The sequence below is a fragment of the Lissotriton vulgaris genome, chromosome 8, assembly GCF_964263255.1.
Source record: "Lissotriton vulgaris chromosome 8, aLisVul1.2, whole genome shotgun sequence".
Taxonomy (NCBI): Eukaryota; Metazoa; Chordata; class Amphibia; order Caudata; family Salamandridae; genus Lissotriton; species Lissotriton vulgaris.
The window spans coordinates 1,132,322,974-1,132,349,623 of NC_141696.1; the positions used below are offsets into that span (position 1 = coordinate 1,132,322,974).

The 26,650-nt window shown below is 44.0% G+C and overlaps 1 protein-coding gene across 1 annotated transcript in view; it reads right to left on the bottom strand.

Moving 5' to 3' along the window:
- The window catches only part of RB1 (RB transcriptional corepressor 1), a 1,321,361-nt gene that overhangs the window by 1,075,811 nt on the left and 218,900 nt on the right, over window positions 1-26,650 (bottom strand). Inside the window, exon 8 of the mRNA XM_086934987.1 lies at window positions 22,997-23,142. Coding sequence (XP_086791113.1) covers window positions 22,997-23,142 — 146 coding nt within the window. The remainder of the gene's footprint in view (window positions 1-22,996; window positions 23,143-26,650) is intronic.

The following is a 26,650-nucleotide window of genomic DNA, read 5'->3' on the forward strand; positions in this document are numbered from 1 at the left end:
CGGTGTGTAATAAGATGTATAGGTGTATGAGTACATATGATAAGTGAGTACATGTATGAGTGCCTCTAGAGAAAAGTTAGTGAATGACTGGATATGTATGTAGATTTTTGAAATACTGAATAGGTTGTTCTAACTGGAATTGGTATCCATTTTTTTTTAAATGTTACTTTCTATTTTTGATCGTGTGTATCAAAGGAGAGGAGGTCTGCCACAAGGATGATGTCATCAGGGATGTCATTTGAGATGTCATCAGTGATGTCATGAGTGATGTCACTGACCATGTCATGAGTGATGTCACTGACCATGTCATGAGTGATGTAATATGTGACGTCATCAGCAGTGCATTGCGGGCGCGCGAGTTATAGCTAGCTGAACTAACTATAACAGGGGAATTTCATAGGTTTTGTATGAGTAAAATGACCAGCTAACTATAACTGGTGTGAAACCTATGTTTTTTTCAGTGAATTTCAAAGGTTTTCAAAATGCTAATTCCTAACTATAACGTGTGTGAAACCTATGGGTTTTTTCAGTGAATTTGCAAGGTTTTTTAAATGCTAATTCCTAACTATAACGTGGCTGTAACCTATGGTTTTTTAAGTGAATTTCAAAGGTTTTTTAAATGGTAATTCCCAACTATAACGTGGCTGAAACCTATGGTTTTTTCAGTGAATTTCAATGGTTTTTGTAAATGAAAATGTTTTAATGTCATAATTGTTATATTTTTTATACTGATTTACATTATAATTTTTTTATTTTTAGATATATTTTTTAAATTACATTACATATTTTTAATATAAATTGATAAAAAATGTTTGTACACCTCTCTGCAATGCAGCCCCCTAGGAGGTTTGCAGAGGGGGGACTAATTCCCCTTGCATACTGGGGGTCCCTGGGGGCCAACTAGCCCACCTGGAACCTCCAGTATGTGCCAAGGGGCTATGTTGCTTTGCCCCGGGGGCGGCGGTCCCCGGGGCAGTGTGGGGGGGGGATTGGGGACCCCTCACACTTCTTTATCACTATGCCCCCGCGACTTGGTCCCTCCGGGGGGTAATTTTTAAAAAAACAGACCAGGTTTTTTAAAAAGAAAAATTTGGGCCTTCTTTGTCCTTGTGGGACCACCTGGGCAGGCCTAGGGGATCAGGGTGTGTCTACCCTGCCCACTTTTTGTGCTCTTCACGTTTGTTTTACTGCTTTCTTGTGCCTCGATCTACTGAGCACAAGATGGATGCCAACACTTCCTGGTTAGAAGTGTTGACAGGCAATGAGCATGCAGCTTTCTTGGGAAGGCATGCTGATTGGCTGCCACTGTCTGTCAACACTGGCACAAGATGGATGCCAACACTTCCTGGTTAGAAGTGTTGACATCCAATAAGCATGCAGCTTTCTCAGGAAGGCATGCTGGTTTTGTAAATGATCATTTTTAAATGTATTAATTGTTATATTTTTTATACTGATTTACTACATTTTAAATTATTTATTTTTAGATATTTTATTTTTTAAATGACATTACATATTTTTAATATAGAATGAAAAAAAAATGTTTTTACACCTCTCTGCAACGCAGCCCCCTGACGCGTTTGCAGAGGGGGAACTAATTCCCCTTGCATACTGGGGTTCCCTGGGGGCCAACTAGCCCACCAGGAACCTCCAGTATTCCCCAGGGGGCTGCATTGCAGAGAGGTGTAATGAGGCCACACCCTTTTTTACACCTCTCTGCAGCGCAGCCCACGGGCGCGTTTGCAGAGGGGGAACTAATTCCCCTTGCATACAGGGGGTCCCTGGGGGCCAACTAGCCCACCTGGTACCTCCAGTATGCGCCAGGGGGCTGCGTTGCTTTGCCCTGGAGGGCGGCGGTCCCCGGGGCAGTGTGGGGGGGGGGGGGAGAGATTGGGCACTCCCCACACTTCTTTATCACTATGCCCCCACAATTTGGTCCCCCTCGGGGGTAATTTTTAAATAAACATACCGGGTTTTGGAAAAAAAACATTTTTGGCCTTGGGGGTCCTTGTGGGACCCCCATGAGCAGGACTAGGGGGTCAGGGTGCTTCTACCCTGCCTCCTTTTTGTGTTCTACACATTTATTTTTCTGCTTTCTTGTGCCTCGGTCTACCGAGCACAAGATGACTGCCAACACTTCCTGGTTTGAAGTGTTGAAAGCCAATGAGCATGAAGTTCGTGCTCGAGAAGTTTTAGAACTCAAAAAGGGGGCAGGGTAGAAGCACAACTAAACAACAAAATAACTGTGGGTCAATAGGAGAGTGTCTTTTATGAAGTGTGTCTGGGTGACTGAGTGCGTGTTAAACATATTGTTAGAACAGCACACAACAAAGTACCGCACTAGATGGGAAGATATCCATCAGTTGATCGTCCTTTGCCGCCCTGTCATCATTTGAAACCTTTCCCAGAGCGTGGAAGCTGAGTTGTTGCCACTTCAACAAGGAAAGAGTGGTACGCGGTAAAGGGGATGTTACTTGATAACTGAAGAGCAGTGCAAGAAAGAGTTTGTGAAACTCAAAAGAGGAAGGAGAAAAAAGTGCTCTATATTAAAATTGGATAATGAACGCTAAGGAACTTTATTCTGGTGCCGTTCATTTCCAGGGTTAAAAAACCAAATCAGTGCAAAACAACCAGTGAGTAACCCTAATAGTCACTAGCTTATCGTAGTGGTCGACATGTTTCTGCGGTTTATAGATCACTAAGTATCACCCGCTTCATCAGGACCTATAGTATTTGCTACTGCTCAACGTGCGATAAAAAGAGTATTTGATACAGATATCACCTGATCAAACCTGGTGATTCTCCTATAGGGTAAGAGGAACGTGCCACTCCTCGCCTGGCTACAGCTCAGGAAGATAGTGCACCGCTCTGCCCGTCAGTACACTCGGCAGCCGTCTGTGCTGCTTGGGGAGGTTTGAAGTGTTGAAAGCCAAGGAGCATGAAGTTCGTGCTCGAGAAGTTTTAGAACTCAAAAAGGGGGCAGGGTAGAAGCACCTTGACCCCCTAGGCCTGCTCAGGGGTTCCCACAAGGATCCCCAAGGCAAAAAAAAAAAATTGGGGGGGAAATCGCGGGGTGCGCGCACCCCGCGATTTTTTGACTTTTTTTTTTTTTTTTGCCATGAGGGTCCCTGTGGGAGCCCCTTAGCAGGCCTAGGGAGTCAGGGTGCTTCTACCCTGCCCCCTTTTTGAGTTCTACATGTTTGTTTTTCTGCTTTCTTGTGCCTCAGTCTACTGAGGCACAAGATGGCTGCCATCAATTTCTGTTTTGGAGTGTTGACAGACAGTGGCAGCCAATCAGCATGAAGCTCGTGCACGGCAAGATGCACGCTTATAGATATATAATTGATTTTAACTTTAATGTTCTCAGCAACTACTGAAGGGATTTACACCATTTAAACAAAAGCGTGATCTGCGTACCAGACCCTACCATTTTCCCAAATTTGGTGTAATTCCGTTCAGCGGTTCGGGCTGTAGCCATGTCTAATCGTCCTATGGAAATTAACATAGGGAAAACACATTTTGGGGACCCCCCCTTTTTCTCGGCCCCCGCTTGACGAATCTTCCCGAGACTTTCAGAGAAGGAGCAGAGCGGGCCATCTTCCTTGAGAAATTCGCGGAGATTCATCAACCAGCGCCAAAGTTATTCCCAATAGAATGTTGCGGATTTCCTATGGAAACTAGGTCCTAACTATAACTACCTACTGGCGACCGCCAGTAGGTAATTTATATATATATATACGCACACACGCAAGCACACACATGCATTTTTGAATGTGGGACATCTGGGAAAGCCTTTTTGTTAGACAGTGTTGCATGAATAAAACCACATACCTTATTCTGAGAACAGTCTTTTGATGTGCCTCATTTTATGAGAGTGAAATACCTTTCCAGGCGTTTTTACTACTTCGCTGTGTTTGTGCCTCTGTGTGGGGGACGGAATTTTCTATTATTTGGAAGGGTCAGGCAATATAGAGAGCGAGGCACCTGAAGCAGGTTGGTTGAGAAGATGCACAGAAGGTGAAAGGGGCCCAGGGTCGCTCCACTGATGCATAGGCAGCCAAGGAAAGAACACAGGTCATGGCGGATATCATGTAACACAGCCGCCAAATTAATTTGTGGTGCAGGATTCAGAACACAACATGAATGCAGACTCTGCTTCCCATAGCTCAGGTGATTCAGATGCAGAGCAGCTGAAAGGCCCCTCATTGACACCCACAGAGGCAGATGAGATTATGTGGTGCACAGACCGCCCTAATGGAGCAGGGAGCCCAGAAACATAAGGGTAGACAGTTGTTGAGCACATAACATGGACGGTAGTGCAGGTGCCAAATGGTGTTTTCACCTGCTAATCTGGGGCCTCATTTCTAGGAGCACCATGAAGACTATGCCATGCCTCCAGATGGACATGGTTCTCTACATAGTTCTTAAATAAATTCCCGTTTAGAACTTGGTTATTTATGGCAAAGATAATATTATTTTCTTCACAGGAATGTTAATGTATTACATAATACTCTTGATTTAGATCTACTGAAGTAATCATGGGGTGCAGGCAGGGGTGTTTGTGTGTGTAGGGGGAACATGGCAGGGAACAGATGGATGCTGTAGATAGAAGCAACAATATGGCGTCACATATTTTGCTCACGAGATCTGTTGACTCTAGGTTTAATATACTGACATGGAATGTGTGCAGCATGGCTTCACCTCTCAATAGACACAAGATGTAGGCATACTTACACTGTAGACACATGCATAGTGTCTATTTACAGGAGACGCAGAGTACAGCGCCTGACCGGCAGAAAGTGGATTAACATTGGAGAGGGCAGATATTTGGGACAGTATGCTCCTCCTTTTACAAGGAAGGTCCTGATAAGGATATCCCAATGTGTCCCATTTGTACAACACAGGACTGAAATAGATATGGTGAGTAAATAAGCAGTGGTTGAAGGGACACTTGGTGAAAAACTGGTGTTAAGGGAGATTTACGCTCCTAATGTTAATACCGCTATATTTTTGAGTCCCCTTCTCTGGTGCTGGTTCAGGACTTACAGACTCCAAGCCGCTGGAATTTCAACTGTATACATGACATCAGGGCGACACAAAGCTTTAGACAATTGTCTTCTACCAGACAAATGCATGATAAAGGGAGGCTAATGCACCCAGACACTCCTATTTATTCATGCACCAACTACACATAAGGATAGATGACCTCTTCTGTAACAATGGATTGTGGCCTAGAGTCACAGATGATGAATAGTTGGGCCGCACCATACCCAATCATTGCCCCCTTTATTTGGTATGGTGTGGATTAGGTGGAGACCACCATTGCCCATGTCACGGAGGCCACACACCGTGTCACAGCTGGATACCCCCAACAGAGAAACAATAGGTGCCTATACCAGCATTACTTTGTGGTTAACGTAGGCACTGCATCAAAAAGTAGTAGAATGAAAGGCCTTCAAAGTGGTAATATGAGGTCAGAGCATGGGGCATGAAACTGGCATCAACTTAGAGTTTCCTAGATACAAAAATGCAGAAAAGGGATCCTGAAAACACAATGGACAGTACTACGGCGAGAGAACACACTCTCAAAGTAGCAGAACTCACATTCAAAGCAGGTATGCAGACTCGAGAATCTTGACTATAGAATGCATGTAACTCAAAAATATGCCAGGGGGGACAAGCGTGGTTGCATTCTTGCTTGGCTGCTGGGGTCTGAAGTGCCTACAGCTCCAATAGACAATTTATGGTCACAATATGGGTAAGTGGGTAATACTGTAGTGGGAATAAATGGGGTTTCCGTTGAGTATTCCCGGACCGTGTATGATGCGCCACCGGGAGCTGGCCCTGCCTGGCTGTAGGAATGGATGTGATTGATTCCTCTGGCCCAAGTGACGCCCTTAGTTTCAAGAACTTTGATGAACCATCTTGAGGAAGACCATGCACCCGAGTGACCACTAATAAGACACCTGGATTGGATAATCTGCCTGTGGAATTGTATACCACCTTTTGTGCCCATACCTCCAATATGTTATTGGTGATGTATCAGGTAGCAAGGAAACAGGGCATGATCCCAAAGTTGCTGCACGAGGATATACTTCCAAAACCTAGGAGGGATCCCTTAGACATGCAGATTTACCACCCGCTCTCAATGCTAAATCTAGGCTATAAGATAATGGGCAAGAAGTTTGCAAGCTACCTGCTTCCTTTACAGGCACAACTGATTCACCCGAATCAGAATGGGTTACTAACAGGTAAAAATACCTTCCTAAATATGTGCTGCCATTTTTTTTATATCTTATGAAGGAAGATGCATTTTGTGAGGACTGTTACATGTCTGTGTCGTTTGACAAGAGAAAACGCTTTTGGTGCACTGGGCATACTACTATATACTGACCCCATGGCCAAAGTTAAGGTGTCCCAGGTAATACCCCACTGTTTTACACAGAGGCACGTGGCAGGTTTGCCCTATGGCCCCTATCATTTTTGCACTCGCTATGAAGCCTCTGGCGTGTTTGTTACGCGCGAGCGGGCAGGATTTGGGGATCCCAGTTTGTGATTACCGGCACATAGTGTCACTTTATGCAGATGATGCCCTTGTGTGTATCCGTACCCCCAGACTGCCTTGCCAGGATTAATGAAAGCTCGGAATGGCTTTGGTGAGATATCTGGTCTTAAAATAAATTGGACCAAGTCCAGATCGTTTACCCTTCATTGCTTAATGCATGAAAATCGGGCCAATATACCACATACCAGACTTGATTGGAAATTTGAAACATTCAAATACTTGGGTGTCAATGTTTATCATGCCAAGGAGCACCTTATAACGGGCAACCTGGGCAGAGTGCTTGTTGCATCTCACCAGTCTGCCCTATTTTGCATTGGTCTACCGCTGTCTCCATTGGGTCGTGTGGCAATAAGCAAGCTGTTGGTCCACCCCAGATTTTTGTATTTCTTCGCAGCCCTGTCAGTGGTTCCTAAAACGCACTCTTTACAGAATTACAAAGTTTCATGTGAGATTTAATACGGGTCAGTGGCAGGAAGTGGGTGGCACTTAATAAAACACAACCAGGATTGGCAGGAGTGGACCATTGTGCCCTCAGCTATGAACTCTACTATGCTGCGGCCCACGATTGCTATCAGGCACGCTGAGTCAGGAGAGGAGGGACCTACACTTTGGGCCCTGAATGGGACTTCAATAATTGACTGGTTGTTGGACCCAAATTGTTGGACCCAAATCAATCAGCACAAAGGATGGGTAGACTTGCGGCACATACCTGTTAACATAGATATGTTCAAACAGGAGTCACGAAACCCCATACTAATTCATCTAGTCCAACTATCTGCACTAGATTTCTCACAATAGGGGGGATAAAGCACATGTTTCCCTGAGCCCTGTCAGATCGCCCTCGCTGCAGGTAGAATGATGCTTATTTCTTTCACATGCTTTAGTCCTGTCCAGTGTTGTATTGTACATGGGAGAAGGTATGGCATGGTGTGGAGTGGTGTGGCTCACTGGTTAGAGGCGGCAGACCCGAGAGCAGAGGATGGCCCGGGACCAGGGTTCAATTCCCGACGCGGCAGGGTCGTGTACCAGGGTCAGCGGACTCGATAATTCTCATCTCGGTGCCTACTCTAACCAGGGATCACACTCTGAAACTCTGGGCATTAGCTTGCCTCAACTCCACAACGGCCCCCCACATACGCCGGGGATGCCTGGTTTCACCTTGGAGATATTATCTCTACAATAACGGCATACAGGAGGGGAAGCTCGGCACAAAAGACAGCAGACCACATCAGGTTCTGAATCCGCAGACCTACGCTAAAACCAGCCACTCCCTGTAACCAAGGCTTTCGGAAAAGCAGGATACACCTCGTATAAATCTACCATAATTTGAACCAAATGTAGCTACTAAATTTTCCTACAGAAGATAGAAATGATCAACATTTCTCAAAGCGATTCCAGATCAGAAGAACCCAGGGAAACTTGCCTCTAAGGGAAAACGTAAATATATTAGTGGGCCCTATGGTCAAGATCCCTAAAGGAAAAATACTTTTACTTTATGAAACCTTGGACCCCAATACTAATTGTCCTGAGGAAGGTGTAACCGTATCAAGGGTACTAACACCAAAACGCGTCGACGCCCGGAAAATATTGAGAATCCAAGAAAGCCTAGAAGATACCAACTGTATACAAAAACTAACAAATGTGGTATAATTTTATAAATTAAATAAGGCTATTGGATCCCTTAGATCAGTTGACACAAGATTCGAGCTAGTGTTACTAGTGGGGTTGTTGTTCCTTTGTTCTGTATATTCTGTGTTATTGCTATTTCTGTGTTGTAATGTATATGGTTCATGTCTAGATCTCTATATGTACTTCCTTTTTTTTAAAATCCGGAATATGTTATATAAGTGTGTTTTTTTTAACAAAAACTTTTTAATATGAAATGTAATCTACTTTGTTGACACTGTATTTTTTCCTAAATGGATTGTATGTTTTCAGAAGAATTGATTGATCTCTTTCTGAAATTTTAATATTAGATAGTTATTTTTTAATAATCGATTGTAAACGCTATACTTTGATATTTGGTGTGTCCCTTTATAATAGACCTACGGGCCCTGTGGACGTAGAAAGTACATTTGTCCCTTGTTCGCTACAATCTCTAATAGTATTCCAGGAATTTTCTCTAGACTTAACGATTCACCTTGGAGATACCCAGTAGGGACCATCTCACAGGGAAAGCCAGAACGGGTTCCCCAGCGGTCTACTGCGCAGAGATACTCCTTCGAGAGTCGATTCTAGCGCATTACAAACCCACAATTAATTAATTAATTAATGGCGGTTATATCAGAATTATGAGACCACACTTTTGCCCAACACCCAAAGCTTTCCCTGCTGGGCTTAATGCCCATGGTAAAAAAATAAATATTCACTTTGTTTTGAGGACTTATAATTAGTCCTGTTCAAGCGTCATACTACGATGTCCTGGAAGTCTCCAATCCCCAAATATCAAATGCAGTTTTAAAGATCTGTACATTTGGGCATCAGCAGAGGCAGATACTCTGACCATACTTTCTTGAGAAGGGCCCAGGGCCCAACTGGTACAATATGGGACACATATCAGTTAAAATTGAAGACAAAGACAGACGAACAACTGCTGTGATGGTGGCGGTAGACACTAATAGATCATGTTATTGAGGGAAGCACTGGCAGAGATGATGGCCAAGAAATGGAGTGGAGATTTGGATTTTAGAACACCCCTGGTGCATGCAGGGAGATCTGGACAGGTATCTATCTGATAGGGCCTCAACCATCCGTGCTACACCCGAAAGGCTGCCATGGTTATAACTTCAATTTACTTTTTCATGTAGTCAAATGGTGCACACTAATCTCATACATAGCTATATAGTTGAGAGATTATTGGTCAACCGGAGGGTCTCACCTTATGGCTTGCCAGTTCTTTGTTTTGATCTCACATGCAGAACTTGGTAAACAAATTGTTTTGTAAGTGTGCGCCACAGATAATTGGAAATTTCCAATAGGTCCTATGGCCCAAGAGAAATCCTAAACAACTCAAGTTTGACTGGTTTATGTTATATCGCTTGGAAGCTTATAATGGTAAATATGTCTAATACTGACAGCTGCCAATCTAGAACGGTCTTAAGTTTTACGTGAATACTTGATATTAGAGCACTAAGATCCTAATGAGTAACTACAAGCAGCCAGATAATAATGTTTTACCAGTTGCACAGAGCTATGAAGCATGATGCTTGCGGATGGGAGTCAGTGATGTAGCAAGTGTGCCATGGGCCAAAAAGCAAACAAGTAAAATGTCCTGCCCTCCACCACAGAAAGAGATAGCAATAATGTGACTACAATGAGTTCCCGATACCCTTGTGCCACTTCACTGATCCTGTAAGTCCCTGTGTAGGAGATTGGATTTCAGAGGTAGTGGGTATTTACAGGAGTTCAAGTCTGGCTATAAAAGCAAACAAACACATTCAGAATCAATATTCATTGTGTGTGTAATGTTTTCAACAGTGCAAATAAAACAAGTGGAAAGCTGCATTGACACCGGCAGGAGTAAATGAGACAGGCTAGTCTAGGGCTGGGCTGGCTTTACGTAAAACCATCAGAGAAGTCTAGGGGTGTGCTTAGGAATGGATAGCTGGAGAAATCATCAGCTATGCAGCTTGACAAACAAACATGAGGGAAAGCACACAATTTTCGTCTAAACAAGTATTTATTATGCCTTCTCCTATATCCTCCTGCACACAGTCAGACTCAAGCTCTACACTCATTCAGTACACTATGCGTCTAGTATAAACAGATTTCCCTGGGCTGTTTTCAGCAACCAGTCTGCCCCTTGGCTAGTCAGGCTCAGACAGACATACCCCAAAGCAATGTAGTTAAAATATGTTACTTTATCTAGCAAAACTGAAGGTAATTTATGTAGGCATAGCACGCTTATTGGAAACACCACACATGGCCTGAAAGTGTTCCGGCGAAATGGAGACTGAGGGAGGGGAACAGTGGAGGAGCATCTGCCTATCAGGACAGAAGATGCAAGGAGACAGTCTTCACCTGGTGGAACGAGTCAGATCGAATGGACACAGACATAGTGACGCCACTTACGATGCATAAGAGGAGTGGACCGAGTGGAGAAGAGAACCGATAGGGGTGACGGACCTTTGATGGCATCTCCTGGCTTCACAGACTGGCTTTTCCTGCTGGGCACACAGTCCACTCAGTAGTGCCCCAACTTAATGCAATAGATAGGCAAGAAAAAATCTTGACAGACATTAATTCGCTTTCAATCGGGGAAGCATCTGGTCCTAAAGGCTACCCACCAAAAGCCTATAGGAAATAAGCCTCCCACTGGACTACACTATTATTTGGACTGTGTACGGAGGCCTTCGAGACTGGGGACCAGCCACAATACATACAAGGTGCAATGATTACGGTAATCCCAAAGCCATGGAAAGCTCCAAATAAATGTGACTCCTATAGGTCCATTTCGTTACGAAACCTAGAATCTAAGATCCTTGCAGTAGTATTAGCAAATACATTGGAGAAAATCATCAAAACTCCAATACTCCTGGACAAAATGGATTTATGCAGATAGGAGCTAGATGGTCACAAAATAAAAAGTGCATTAGATTGTTCTGTGGAAACAAATGCCAAAAGAAAAGCCTTTCCATATCCCCGAGACCCAAACTTAAAAAATGTTCTTATTGGAGCTGCTGGTTATAGGGGTGACAGCAGACGGTAATTTCAGAGAGTATATTTTGCCAGAGGATCTCAAACGTTCCTTATACAGTCTGGAGGATCTTAATGTGGACACAACAAACCCACCACAGATGACGGACAAGAGTGTGCATGTAGGGGAATCACAGTCACAAACATTAGGAGTAATACAAGAACGTTCTCTCAGGAAACCATCGGAGATGGAAAAGCGTTTAAGACTTTGGTAGCATGAATGCACGAGGGAAAGAGATATATCAAGATCCACCTTTGAAAGTGTCAGAAGCAACAGGAGCTGAATGCCATGCTTGACCTTTACTGGCTGCTCCGGATGACGGGTGAGTATATCGAGAACTGCTAACAACTTGAACTTTTATGTCGAACGGTTACTGTTTTGAGTTAAATATTGTAGAAATAAGGTAACAAAGGTTTGACTAATGATGTTGAAATTTGCTGTGAAAGATGCTTATGCCTCTTTTGATACAGAGAATATTTCATCGGTATTTGATTGTTACTAGAGGGAAATATTTAATGGTCATATATGCTCTGTGTTTCATACAGTGGAAACAAAGGAGTGTACTACTATTGCCACATCATCTATTGTCATTTAATCGCTCTAAATACTGGGTCTCCTAGTTCATTACCTAAACTCTGCACAACTACCCATACTGTGGGAGCCTCATTGTTCTCAAACCCTACTCAATCTGCATCACCTCACACAAAATGTGTTGCCAGAGCTCCTATTTTGTATCTCCTTTGGTCCTCCTCTTTCTCCATGTCTCTCTTTACCATCTTCTTCACTCAGAGCCACATGGTCCTATTCAGATGCATTGGGTTTCCACCTCGGCACTGGATTCTGAGTAAAAGAGGGACCTGCCATTCAAAGATGTGCAGTTATTATACCACTCTGTTATCAGAATATTGTCAAATGGTTAGTCTCACATTGAAAAGTACTTACAATTGATTTTGTGATTTTTAACATACACATATTCCACCTCTTCCTATATACTTTATTAAGGAAAGACAACAATGATTAATGCAGCTTCTACATGCAACAGACTGGCGTGATGCACTTTGGGTGCTGATCAACAACGTAATAATCCACCAAGTTTGACTATTTGACTGAGTTAGGATGACCACAAGACTCCGGACACTCGCCTCACTGAAAGTCAATAGCCGGACCAAATATGGTAAAAGAAATTAAATACTCTCACACCTATCATAAAAAAGGATGTGGCACTATTGTAAGAGACGCAGCTAATACAACGGAGAACAAAAACTCAAAATTGAGTGGGTGGTCAAGGCCTTGTACAGCTGTAGACAAATGGGAACTGAAAATAGTCTGGAGACTTGCCAAACTGGCTTGATGAAACGCAGAGTTACAATCTTGGAAAGAAAAGCTGTGCCAGGTACTGTTGATCAGACCTGAAAGGAAAAAGATGTCAGGTATTTTATTGCCAAAGAGACTAGGCATACAGACACACTCAGTGTGGATTCCATATATCTTCCAAATGTAAGTAAATTATCCTCTCTCTTAGGACTTAAAGGGGTTCGTGCTGGACTCTGAAAACTTCGCATCCTGAGGGGAGGTTGGAATTTAGTACCTGATGAGATTCTCAATAAGGCAAGTCCAGTAGGTTCAGCCATCAGCGACAGAGGAGTCCTTAGATGTTCAGGAGGATCATGGTCTCCTTGCTATCAGGCATCTTCATCACTCAACCAACAAAGAAAGCACAGTCCTGTCAAATGCCCATTGTGCTTGGTTTAGGATAAATTGCTATATGACCACTGAGTTTCTCTCACAGCTGATATTAGCATGTGAAAGTTTGAAGACCTCCTGTGCTGACAATGACCTCATATGCAAGCAGTACTTCGTGGCATATGAGTAAACAAATGAGAAAACTCTTGCGACTAACTATATTGCATTATAAAATGCTCATTGAGACAACATGACTGAAATCACATTTTATGACATACTTGGATAACAACAAGAGGTCAGTCAGTTCAGCACTATTAATCCTATGCGCAGTAAACAAAGTGATAATAGAATGACAGATTATGAAGAACTCGGTAATTACCAACAGATGTGTACTAGACCAACAACTAGAGCTTGAAAGACATCAAATCACTTACCTGGAAGTATACAATAGTCTCCACAGAGGTTAACAGAATGCAATTAAAACAAGCATTTACAATGCAATAGGTCTCGCAATGACATTATTTTGAGCTATTGACATTGTAAATGGCAATGTCTTTAAAAAAAAATGTAAAGGCATTGTTATTTACAATACCAAAAGCAACATCTATTGCATTGCATAGCGCGGGTTTCCGTTAAGATGGCGCCACACTGATTAAAGTAAAAAAATGACAATGCCTTTTATTTATGTTTTAAAAACCAAAACATAAAAAAGGCATTGCAATTTACAATGCCAATCGCGCAAACTCGAGTAAATGCGAGACCTATTGCATTGCAAATGCTTGTTTTAAAAACATTTGTACTGAACATTTAATCTGAAGAGTGGTTGCTGTATGCAGTACTTCAATAAAGTTAGATATCTTCTACCACTTTTAGTATCCCCACCCCAAAAAAATTAACAGCTTCATTCCCCATCCCCACAGGTGGAAAATGAAAGACACAAGCACAATATAATATGCAACAGAGACACCTAGACACTAGTCTTGAAGCAACTGTGCCCAAGTCCAGATTCACATGTGCAGTCAAAAACTGGCAAGTCATTTCCCCGTTACTTGTGTCCAGGTAAAAGAGAAGAGAGTGCTAAACTGTGAGGAATGTATCTCCATGTTTACCTACCTCAACAACAAAGCTCAGCTCTGATGACTCATCTTTAAAATGGGCGTACATCTAGTGTGCTCGCATACATCTAGCGCGCTCGCACAAATGTTGAGTCCACTAGAGAAAAACACACAGACTGCTAACCAGAACAAGTCCCAGAATCCGCCGTTATTACCTAAATATCCGTAACTGGCTCAATGGGCCTCGCGTGGCTTCTTAGCAGTTCCTACAGCATTTCCTACTGCTGCCGTATAGCTGCACCTACGACTGCCTCTGTGGCCCCTACAGCTTCTTCTACTGTACCACTACAGCTTCCCCTACTACTGCCTTCTCTGCCACGGATTAAGTGGTGTGAAGTCTGCGATCAAGTGGCAGTGAGCGACTCTTGTTATTGCCAAACGTGGCATCCCGCCGTGAGGGGGGGGGGGGGGGCACAATGAATGAATGAAGATCGAAAGGACGGAGAGAGAACGGATACAAAAATAAAGAACAAATCTACTAACATATGTGCGAATGGGCGAGTGACGACTGGAGTAAAAATTCATGAATGCACGAACGAAGGGAAAACGTTCAACTCAATGAAAGAAGAAACGGAAAAATAAGAGCACGAGTGAAAGAAACAAAACCCTAGATTAAATGAATAAATAAATAAAGATGAGAACAAACCTACGCCAAAAGTTTACCTTAATAGCTAACACACATAAAATACATGCTGGACAAACAAACACACAATCAATGAATGGACGACGGAAATGCAAAGGAATTAAGCTATTGAACGAAGAAATTACAAAACAAACTTCTTATAAAGAAACGAACAAACTGAAACAGAATGGAGGAGTAAGCAAAGTCGCAATCTGTGAACTATGGCTCATGAATCTATAACATGTTACAAGTAGTAAGGCGTTCATTGGACCTGCAAGGCGCGAACGAATAAAACAGCCTTAACGACTTGAAGCAGAAACAAATAAAGGAGTGAACGAACAAAAGAATGCGATTAAAAAATAAACAAACACATACAGCGGACCGGGGCGTCTCTAGGCGCTGCTACCCTGACCCTTGAGTTTCTTCAAGTTCCCGCCGGGCCGCCGCGCTGCCTGCAACGACCCGGCCAATCGCAGCGCGGCCCCAACCGGAAGTCCCGCCCCCATCGCAGCGCGAGAGAGAAGCCACTGTCCGAGGAGCCCCGAGGGCTCCTGATCGAGTCCCGGTCCCGAGATGGGGGACCGGGTGAAGAGCGGCCGGGCGCATGAAGAAGGCGGGGCTCTCATGTGGTGAGAGTGCCCCGCAAAGCGCAACCGCCGCCCGAGAGGCACGCCGAGCACCGCCAGAACAGGTGAGTGTGTTGCGGAGGAGGAGGGGTGAGTGGAGGTGGGGTGTGCGCGTGTGTCTGTTGTAGTGTGTCTGTGCGTGCGTGTGTGTGTCTGTCTGCGCGTGTGTCTGTTAAAGGGGGGGTGCGTGTGTGTGTATGCAGTGTGTGTATGTGCGCATGCGTGCGGGAGCCTTTGTGTGAATGCGAATATCAGGCACGGCGACGCGACGTGCGCGCTCACGAGCTACAATCTCCAGGAGGACAAGCTCGTCACAGTCTGCAGTCCACATTCCCCGGAAAGCGACAACATTAGTTGTCTCCCTAGACAGCAAAGCTTCGCTTTGCTTACGTCTAGGCGAGACCTAAAAAACAAAGATGACTGTAACAAACCGCCCAGGGCCTCAAGCGGGACACAAGATAGCCAGGACCCAGAGGGTACCATGAAACGCCAGATGAGCGTTCTAGTGGTTGATGCTTACTTCCCAAAGATGGCTCAATGGGGTGAGAACAACAATGATGGCAGCAGGAACAACGGTAAAGGAGATGCGGGAGAGTGGATCAGAGCATAAGAGCGGCGTGGACAGAAACGGGAGGACAACGAAAGGGAGCAGAAGGCCCGAAGGACCACTACTGGACCAGAGAGCCTTTCCCACAACTGTGGTAGAGGAGGAGGACAGAAGATCACGGCAGAATCCCAGAAGGTCCCGGTTCCAGGTCCCCGCATGGAGGAAAAGGTGGTGGCAACCTTGGGGGGAGGTGTTCGGAACGAGGCTGCAGCGGCTCTGAACCAGGGCCATGGCCTCAGGCAAGTAACACAGAGGGGCTCCGGGAATGTAACCTGGTGGTGGCAACAAGGGGTCGGCTGTTGGTTTTTAATCATCACGAGTTGCTCTCAGTGATGGGACCCTTTCCCTCTTCTAGGGATTGCACTGATCTCACTATTGGTTTGTTTTCGCACTAAGGGCTATCACCACTGTTATAATTGTTCACTGGATGTACACATGCCCGCATTACGGGAGGACATTTCTGCCATAAAAGCAGAATTGGGCACACAGCGGTGAGGAATTGGGACTTACAGCAAATAGAGAATGAACCTGACTACTAAGGCTGGTGTATTTTCATTCCAGAGAGTATACTCAGCTTGTCCAGCCAGAAGAGAAGTCAAGAAGCCCAGAGGGAAAGACGAAAAAGAGACCCCGAAGAGTGGAATTGCGACACTACTGGAACCTCACTAACTTCTTTGTGAATAAAGACCATTACACCCAGACAGCCTCTGTTGTCCAGTCTCATCCATCCTCCTGTTACAATGACCTTAAATTATCTATACACTACAAAGGCAGAGTACATGTTCGGCTTTGGGCTCAACATGAATATGGTGAGAAGGCTAGAAGGATATTAGGCGACTCACTCAGTGGGAGTTAGCAGCAGCCATACACACCATATGCACATTGCTAAGGGTACCTCAAGACCACGGACCAGCATTTGCAGATGTCCATAAAATACTATACAGCTCTGAAACGGTTATTTTGAGCCTCTTCCAATGTGCTGGTGACAAGGCACGGTTGTCCTTTAGTGGGGTTACTTTTTTTTTTTTTAACAGCCTTACAGGCATTAGCAATAATCATTCATCGATCTGTATTGATCAATCTGCATTGATCACAAGGGTAACACCACCAGAAGTACCTTCAAAAATCCTGTTGTACATGGACGATGTTCTGCTTATACACACAAACCAACCCAAATCTCTCCTGACCCTTAAATCTATGATAGTGGACTTTTCTGCCATTTCTGGCTACAGGATAAACAAGGAAAAAAGGTGAGGCCTTACATACATGTCGAGTCACAGGTGCTACTATGGAAGGTTACAAATTCCAGTGAAGGGCAAAATGTTCTAAATATCTGGGGTTCTATATAACTTAGGGAATAGAAATAATGGTCACATATGAATCTCTCACTAAGAGTTCAGGGTATAAAAAAAAGTGGCCCCTGCTTCCATTATGTTACCACCAACAATAGAAACTTTACTTTTAGGGTCTATCAATAACTTAATCAGATGACTACTTCATAGAATATAGGATGGGCTGAGTATACTCAGCACTGAACAGTGTTACACAGAACATGACATGTCACAAAGCGTGTATATGTAGCCAAGACTGCTGGTATCCTGCTGTGAGTCATGACTAAAAAGAACTCACGAATGGCAGAATAGGTCAGACTGTAATTTCATAACACCAACTTCTATAACAAAATACCACATGGTGCAATCAGTGGTAATAGTGTGACTGAAGGCGTATACAATATTACAGAGTGATGTTAATCTACATATTAGAGCACCCTTATGGAACAATGCTAGTGTATGTATAAAAGGGTGCCCTATTGGAGACATGGAAAATAGCTAGTGTTATCACTGTTGACCAGATGCTAGAAGAGGGTGTGTTGAGATCCTTTGAAGGACTGCAGGATTAGTTCCACTGACCTAATCAAAGACAGAAGTATATACAGTTGAAACACGGTATAATGAATAAAATAGGGAAGATGCTTTGTGATATAAAAGAGTCCCCAGACCTGAAATATCAAAAACACTGGAGACAATACGAAGGAGCAATTTTAGAGCTGTTTAATACTGTCATACACCAGTTGTACTCTAAAGCCTTAGTAGTTCAGTTACAAGGTTAAGTGGTAAGCAACACTGCAAGTTGAATATACAGAGATCCAGAAGTAGTGAGCTTGGATAAAGGTGCGAGAGAGTCCACAATTAATTTAAGTCTCTTTAAAAGACTACTAGACTAGTACTGGACTCCTCAAAGACCATTACAAACCTGTTTATTGGGAAATTCCAACTGCTGGGTACACACACTATCTGGTTGTGACCTGCTGCATTTTGTCTGAGGAAGTGCAACTGTGTCTAGATACTGGGCCTTGTTTGAGAACATTTTGTGTGAAGATTCAGACATACTCCTAGTACTGATTAGTAAACTGGTCATGATGCACATACCCTCACTGACTTCTCATACTATATGCTTACTGGAGACAGCTTCAGCCAATGCCAAATATCTGTTCTACATCATTCATGGTCCCTTGAACTATCATCCATTGAAGAGTGGATGGTGGAAATGTAAAAAACATATTTTATGTGTGGATTATATACAGACTACAGGATAAGATGGACATCTTTTTGGACATATGGTCAGCATTCATTGATACAAACCCTATGACCTCCCTCATTAGGATGAGAGACCTCCTCCCTACCCCCATGACAATAGATACAAACATAGGGTACATCCTACAGCTGTGTCAGTTCACAATTGTGAGACAGCTTCCTTGTATGCTACTGCAGGCTACTTTATTATTGACTTATGCCCAGAACGAAATGTAGTCTTTCCTACATACTCAAACAGGCGAGAGTTTAACGGAGTACCTTTCACTAAGTCTAACCCAGCTGGAGACTGTAATCCCATAAAAGAAGTGCTACAGTATACTATGTGGTTTGCATGGATAGTAAATGAGTTGTCCATTGATACCCCAGAGGGTTGTCTCTTGCTTCTTTTCTATAAGCTGCAATATCATGCCTAATGTCAGTATGTAGAGGCAGATCTATTTATTGTTTGTTTATTGGAAGGCTCTTTACTTATCTCAATAATTATTCATCCTCTCCTGGGTTCCCCCAACACAACTTTCTCTCAAACGTAATTCCCACGGAGTATCTATTGTCACCATTTTACTTTTTTTAAAGATTTATTCTTGCTATGTCAGATGAGAACTCAGATATGAAGGGGTTATGAAAGGCTTAGATGTGTATCATTTATTGCTACTTTTAAAGAAAATGATTACTGCTAACTGCTGTCTAAATGCTATTGTTTATTGATTCATTGTGTGCGTTCCTTTCTTTGTGCTTAGATCAATAAACCTATAAATACATTTTTTTTTTAAATGAAGTAAATATTCTGATTAGAAGTTGCTCTCTAGATGTTGCGGACCAGAGCTTTCAGGCCCACACTGCAGCAAATTTGGCAGCCGTTCAAGATACCAAGACCTCTCTGGAACTTAAAATTGACTTGGCCAAGAGGTGAGTATCCTACGGGCTGATCACAGGAAACTGGCAGAGAGAGTTGAGGTTGAGGAACATACCCTCATTCAGATATCGCTACTGGTGGAGGGGGTGGCAATGATCACCTCGAGAAGCTGCTAGCGGATAATGTGGCCATGACGGAGAAACTGGATGATTTGGAGGGCCACTCCAGCCGTAATAACATTCGGTTGGTGGGGGGGGAGGGTTTTTTGGCCGAATGATATGTTGAGAACTGGTTGGGCTCGTGGTTCTAGAGGGGCATCCACCAAAGCGGTTTACTGTGGAGCGGGCACACAGGGTCCCAAGTAGCCTCCCGTCATGGGTGTCACCCTACCCTCCTGGGGCCATTGTGGCCCAACTCCTGAACATTTGTGACAGGGATCATATCCTGCAGGTGGCTAGGGCTCAAAAACCTTAGCAGAAGGACCGTGGTTCAGTCAACATTTATCTTGACCATACTACGAGGGCTCAGAGATAGAGAGTCTTTTTTTTCAGAACAACATTTTATTGTGTTGTTGAAAGGCTGCAATAAAGGCACAGTGCTCCGGGCACCGGAGTTGCTGTGAGCATTAAAGTAATAATCATACATGGGCAATTCAAGCAACAGTTTAAAATAAAGTAACCTTCCTATGTCCCCCCTCCCGTCTCCCTCCCACTCCCCCTACCCGGATCCCCCCCCAGCCCCGTGCACAGTGTCTAGTTAGTCTACCAATAACAAGCATGTCAGGAACATTCAGTGTGCATGTCTCATTCCCCGGGATCAATGTCCAATTGTCTTTCTTCGGCTTCAGCTTGCACTGGCGGCTCCAGCCATAGTCCTCTATAGTCTGCCCATCTCTTCCATATCTTATAATGCTTTCGAGGGCAGCCCCTGGCTTCAAAGATCGGGCGCTCCAGTCCCATATAGAAATCGAATCCCTTTTTCCACACTCCCACCAGGGGGGCCCTAGGGTCTTTCCAGGCTCGAGCCATATCCCTCTTGGCCACTTTAAGGCCCAGAAGCAGCAAATGACGTTTGTAGAGGTTTCCCCCCACCTGTTCCAGGACATGGAGAAGACCCAGCTGCGGCGTACGGGGGAGCTCCCAGCCCAACACCTCAGACAGGCAGTCCCACACTCCCGACCAAAACCTCCGCAGCCCATCGCACGACCACACCGTATGTACAAAGGTGCCAACCTCTCGACCACACCTCAAGCAATCAGGAGACGTAATCAAGCCAGCCTTCCACAGCCGTTCCCTGGTAAAATAGGCTCTATGCAAATATTTGAACTGAATAAATCGCAGGCGTACCGCAATTGCTGCTCCTCTTGGAGCCTCAAGCGCTTCTCTCCAGTCTTCTTCCTCTAGCGCACCTACATCTCCCTCCCATTTAGTCCATAGTGAGTCTAGGGATGAGGAGCAATGTGTAACTAGTGTTTAGTAGATGTTAGATTTTTTTTACTTCCAATTCCCCCATGAACACCTTGGCTTCCAACGGGCTGAACTCGGGCAATGAGTCTAGGCCGGTCAGGGTGGGTGTAATAGCGTGGCGGAACTGCAAGTACCGAAAGAACTGGGTTCGGGGCATGTCGTATTCCTCCCCTAACTCCTGGAACGATTTGAGGGTCGGGCCCTTCATAACATGGCCTAAGACAGATATACCAATCGTATCCCAGCCACGGAACCCCTGTAAGGACATCAGTGCCGGCAATCGTCTATTCTGCCAAAATGGAGTTTCCCTCGTCCATCTGTTCCACCACCCCATACGGTGCAGTGCCGTACGCCATATGTGAAACACTACTCGAGTAACCACTGGGAGCCTCTTTCTCTTAGTCGCTGAGTAAAGGATTGTATGAAGCGTATCAGGGTCCATCAGATATCTTTCCACGGCATAGGCCGGGTCGCCACGGTCCCCATACCACCATTCATTCAATATCAACAGGTGAGAAGCTTGATAATAGGACAGAATGTCCGATAATAGAGAGTCTTTTATTGAGATTAGGAGGCAACTGAGGTCTTAAAGATTTGCTGTTGTTCCCTGCCTGAATTTGTGCTATGGATTTGGAACGCCCGTGGAAGCCAGGGACTGGCTAGAGGCGAAGAGGCACCCAGTGCCAGTTGTCACCTATTCACAATATACCACAATTTCCCAGCAAATCTGATGCTCCTACCCCAGAGGCTTTTTTTGACACATGCTTGGTTTTACTTTAGTTTTAAAACCTTACTTTTGACTCGATTTTTTTTACTTATCCTCTACCACTCATCAATTTTGTTAACCTTCTTTGCTCCCTGGGTTCTTCTGTTTCCTTTTTTAGGTATGGTACTTTAATTATGGTTATTGTAGAAAAAAAGTAAAAGGGCTACTGCAACTCCCTTGATTTTTCTGTATTCCAAAAATCTGTCAAACGTCAACCAATTTGTTATTTGGGGTGTTTAACATTTCTTCAATTTGGTGTTTCATTTGGTGAAAACTGGACGAATTTCTAGAGGAATCAGTCAGTGACCCACACTATATAACAATATAAGTGAAGATTAACCAATATAAATCAAAAAGTAAACACTGGGAAAGCAGAAATGTTGGAGAACTATATCTACTAAAGAATACTCAAATTGGTTTCCGTGATGTCCCTTTTACTCTTGATTTCCTGTTACCGCCTCACTTTAGGTTTAAATCTTTTTTTATTTATGTATTTTGTTTACCTCTCCCTCAATTACTTTTCTAAAACACAACATAGTATCTTGTAGAACATAAAAGGTGCATTATATATAGGTAGTTAGTATGTATAAGCACTCTGCACAGACTAAGAACCACATCCTACACGTACTCCAGGCAAGGCAGTAGTACATGTGCGAAGGCTAAGCCATTTGCCCAGTGCACACACAACAGTGGTAGTGGGCAGAGACTTGTAGTAGAGGGTAATGCAGGGGAGGGAACAGGGCTTCCCGCTAAAGGCCTTAAACTGTGGGTACAGCAGTATTTAACATATTAAAAGAGCCAGGGAATTCACAGTGAAGGCCAGATACGGTAATGATCCAATTAAATCTGCTAAGTATGGTGATCAATGCAATCATAATCCATGATAACCAATAATGTTGCACCTTGCTTGAGTAAGCTGGAAGTTTTTGGATTCATAACCTCAAAACATTAATCTTAATCAGTAGAATATTTATTAAAGTATCTGGCCGCCTCCAATAGCACTTGTAAAAAAGGAAAATATTTCAAACAAACTACAGCATTAATTAATGTACATGACATCTTTACATTTGGCATTTAAGATTTTCCACTAAATCATTATAATGAAGTACATTCAACCCTAAACTCTTCAAACAAACTTATGACTCAACAAGCTAATAATACCATGGGTAAATCTGATTTTCAATAGGACATTGAAAAACTTAGTAGATTTCCTTATCACACTCTCTTTCTCTTATTTGCTTTCACTGAATTTTACTTGATTTCTGGGGAAGAAAGAGAGACTGTTTAAAGTGTTTCTTTGCTAGAATATCTATATCAAATGAAATAATTATGTAGCAAGATTTGTCTAATTTGGCTGAAACAGGAAAAGGTGATAATACAAGTCAATGAGAAGACAAATTTGTTACCTCATCAATGTTGCAGCCATTTTCCTTGCAAAGGATCTCAAAAACATCATCATTCTCCTCTTGCTTTGAGACATGCGTATTTCTATTCCGACTTCGCCGAGAACTCCGTTCTGGGGTTTTATCTAATTTTCCACTAATAGCAGATTCTATATGAGAAGCAAAACAAAAAAAGAAAGACAATTGTTGGAAAAGTGTTCTCACATAATACGTCTTCCTTGAGGTGGCAACTAATATAGAACCATTTTGTATCTTTTTTGACAAATCATTCACTAGCTCCTCAATGCCAATATCCAAAATTAGGATTACTGTAAGAAAAGTACTGTGAAAGTGTTTCGTATAAGTGTCCGCTATCAAGGCTGACCATACACAAAGATATCAGCAATTATGGTTTATCTGTATGGGGATATACACTGTCACTATGGTTATGTCCTAACATAGCCAACAGGCAATTACCTTTATAGTAATTCTGTTAGTTCTAATCCAGGTTTTATGCTGCCTTCCAGAATAACATCCACATACAATTGATGCTTCATCTGATCACAATAGCCTAAATATCCTAATAAAAATCCCTTATCACTTCATTCCTCTAATTCCAATCTCCAAAGAAATGCACCCTCAGATCCCCAAGCACTACTGCACCAATACCACAATGACTTCATCCCACTTAAAAACAGTACATCATTTGATGTACTCACTACCACTTTGAAGTAAGCCTTTGAATGGCACCCCCTTTGAGCACATTCTCCCCTACTGCCTCAAATTCACAGCTCTGTATATCACCTCTCATTCACACCCTGAAAATCAATATCAGTGTACTATAGGCACAAATATTAAATCATACAACAGCTCTGAGAATACTACTATCTAACACCCTAGAAAATGCACAAGCCCCATAACTTCTAAGACCTCATCTTATTACCCCACTTAGAACTCAACTTCTATCAACCATTTACACCCACCCTCACTCAACCTACACACATCTATACTATCTGAAGATTTTGCATAATTCTCCCCGAAGAAAGTAAGGCAAATGCTTCCTGCGCTACACACTGCACCATATCCACCCTCCTTTATACACCAACCCACACTCCACCTTTGCTCAACCACACTCTTGCATGTCATCACATCTCCAGCACACATTCTAATAATTAAATCAACAACTCCTTCCTGCACGTCAAATATCCCAATCTAGCCACACACTATTAACTTTTTTTCTTGTCTCCAAGAGCCTTAACTGTCTAACTTCTCTACTCAACTATTCCCTCGTTTTTTTAACTGCTTGATAATTTAGTTATGTATGAACCACTCAGCCAGGTCTTTCTTATTGAGCTTCCAGGCCCTGCAGGTGTTGAAATGAAAAAGCATTTTCATACTCAACCAAATATAGCACTACTGCTCATCACAATCACTAATACTCATACATCCAGATCTAACATCTGCGATTGACATGTTGATTATCCTACTTCATGTACTTTCAAGTCACTATGCATCAAAGGTCTCGGGCGCACACACACACACACACACATTTGCACATGGGTAGCATTTTATAATTGACTGATCTTGAAGGAGATCAAGCCATTGAAAAAGTTCAGCAGGTTTCCGACAAAGCGACTGAGTGCAACTACAGGAGGGCTGAAGGAGAAGGAGGACAGGCATCTTAAGGCTCGGGTAGCTAGAGCAAGGGGTACATCTGGATGACCAGATTAACTTCCATGTGTAATATTTTTACTGGACTCAGATCACCACTACCTGGCAACATTTTGCAGTTGCATTGGCTCCTTCACTAATTACCATTTCAGCTACTTGTTTTGTGCCCTTCCCCATTTTTTGTTATTTCCTTTCTTCTTCCCCTATCGGTTTTCCGGCTTTCTCATCTATTGTTTGTCTATTCATGCAACCGCTTTTTACCTTTTGAGGAGTGACGATAACAGACAACAGTGATATCTTTGGGATGGCTAGAGAGTGTATATTACATAATATGTTTGTTTGTTTAAAGTGCACAATTCGGGGCGGGGCCAATATGGCGGAGTGAGCGGACGTGCTTTGCTGGTGCTCCGTCCCTGCCAGACCCAAAGCACACTTTATCGCACTCCCCCGGTTGATATCACAACCGGGTGGACCGCACGACATCGGGGGCAAGCGCTGATCACCTGAGGGCCTGACAGGGCCTGATTGGGGTCTCCTGGAGGTGGTCGGCGGCTGAAGCGCATGGTGGCCTGCATCGTGCACGGGCCGAGACACACCCGAACGACGACTGAGTCGCCAGACCGGAGGCTCACGGTGGACCGGAGACAGGAGGAAGCATACACCTGCATCGGCTCAGGGACTCCCGTGACTGCTGGCCGGACCTCCTAGGCCTCTAGCGGTGCGGTCGAGCACGCAATTGTCCCCATCTTGGAAGGGGCAAGACTAAGGATACTGGGGTCTCCGCTGTAAATGTAAGTGGATCTATCAAAGATATGCTGCTTAAGGGCCCAGTGGATTCCTAGCAGGCGAAGTCGTCCACAGAGGACTCCAAGCACATGGATGGAGGTGATGGCACAGAGAGTTCGGTGACCCGTGACTTACTAGAGCCTTGCGGGAAGATCTACAGACTGTTAAAAAGGACCTCACAATGGAGCTCAGAGAAGTGCATTGAGACATCAACAAAGTTGGTGAGACAGTGGTGGCCCTTAAGGAGAGCTCCTGGACCAGAGACGCAGAAACTGAAGCCCTCCAGCAGGATTTAATCCGCTTGCAGAACCAGCAGATAGACCCCCAGGCCCACTCTGAAGACCTGGAAAACAGGTCGAGCAGGAACAATATACGCATTTGGGGGGCCTCCCAAAGTGAAGAAGGCACGGACCTCAAGGGCTTAGTCCAGGCCTTATTCGGTAGCATTCTTGGGGACAATGAGCAGAGCAGCACCAAGTTAGACCGTTGCCATAGAGTCGCCCCCCCACCCCTACCAGAGCATCTACTCGCCCACCAGCTGACATCCTAGTCTGTGTCCACACTTTCACCGAAATGGAAGCAATTCTTAAGGCTGCCAGATCTGACCAGCAAACACAATTTCAAGGCCACTCACACCAGCTATTCCAGGAACTAGCAGCATCTACCCTGAGGAAAAGGAAAGAGTTCCACCCTGTCACCTGACCGCTTCACTCCCTGGGCATTGACCACTCCTAGGGCCATCCATTCGGCCTACTTTTCCAAATCTCCGGAAAAAGTAAACCTGATGTTGACCCCCCTCCCATGAGGAGCTGTGCATTTGTAGCAGGGAGATAATTCTCGGAGTAGTTGTGGGGGTGCCAAATTATACTGTTTTTTGTTGGTTCACTGCACCCTGGCAGACCCGAGGGACTCGGACTTCCAAATTATGAAAGACTGTATAGACTACATGTTTATACTGGTTTCTTATTCTCTGTTGGAATGCTCCCAACAAACAGGAGAACTTTATAATTGACACACTTGCTAATGTGCTTCAGTACCCTGATCAGGCAATTTTGGTGGGAGGAGATTTCAACATAGTCATGGACTATGCATAGCAGGATCGCTCTGGGCAAAGGATTAGGCATGCTGGGGCCTTTTACCCTGAGGGGCTGGCCTGGCTGGTAGACTGTGGGTTAGGAGATGTTTGACGCTTGCAGCACCCCAATGAACTGGACTATACTT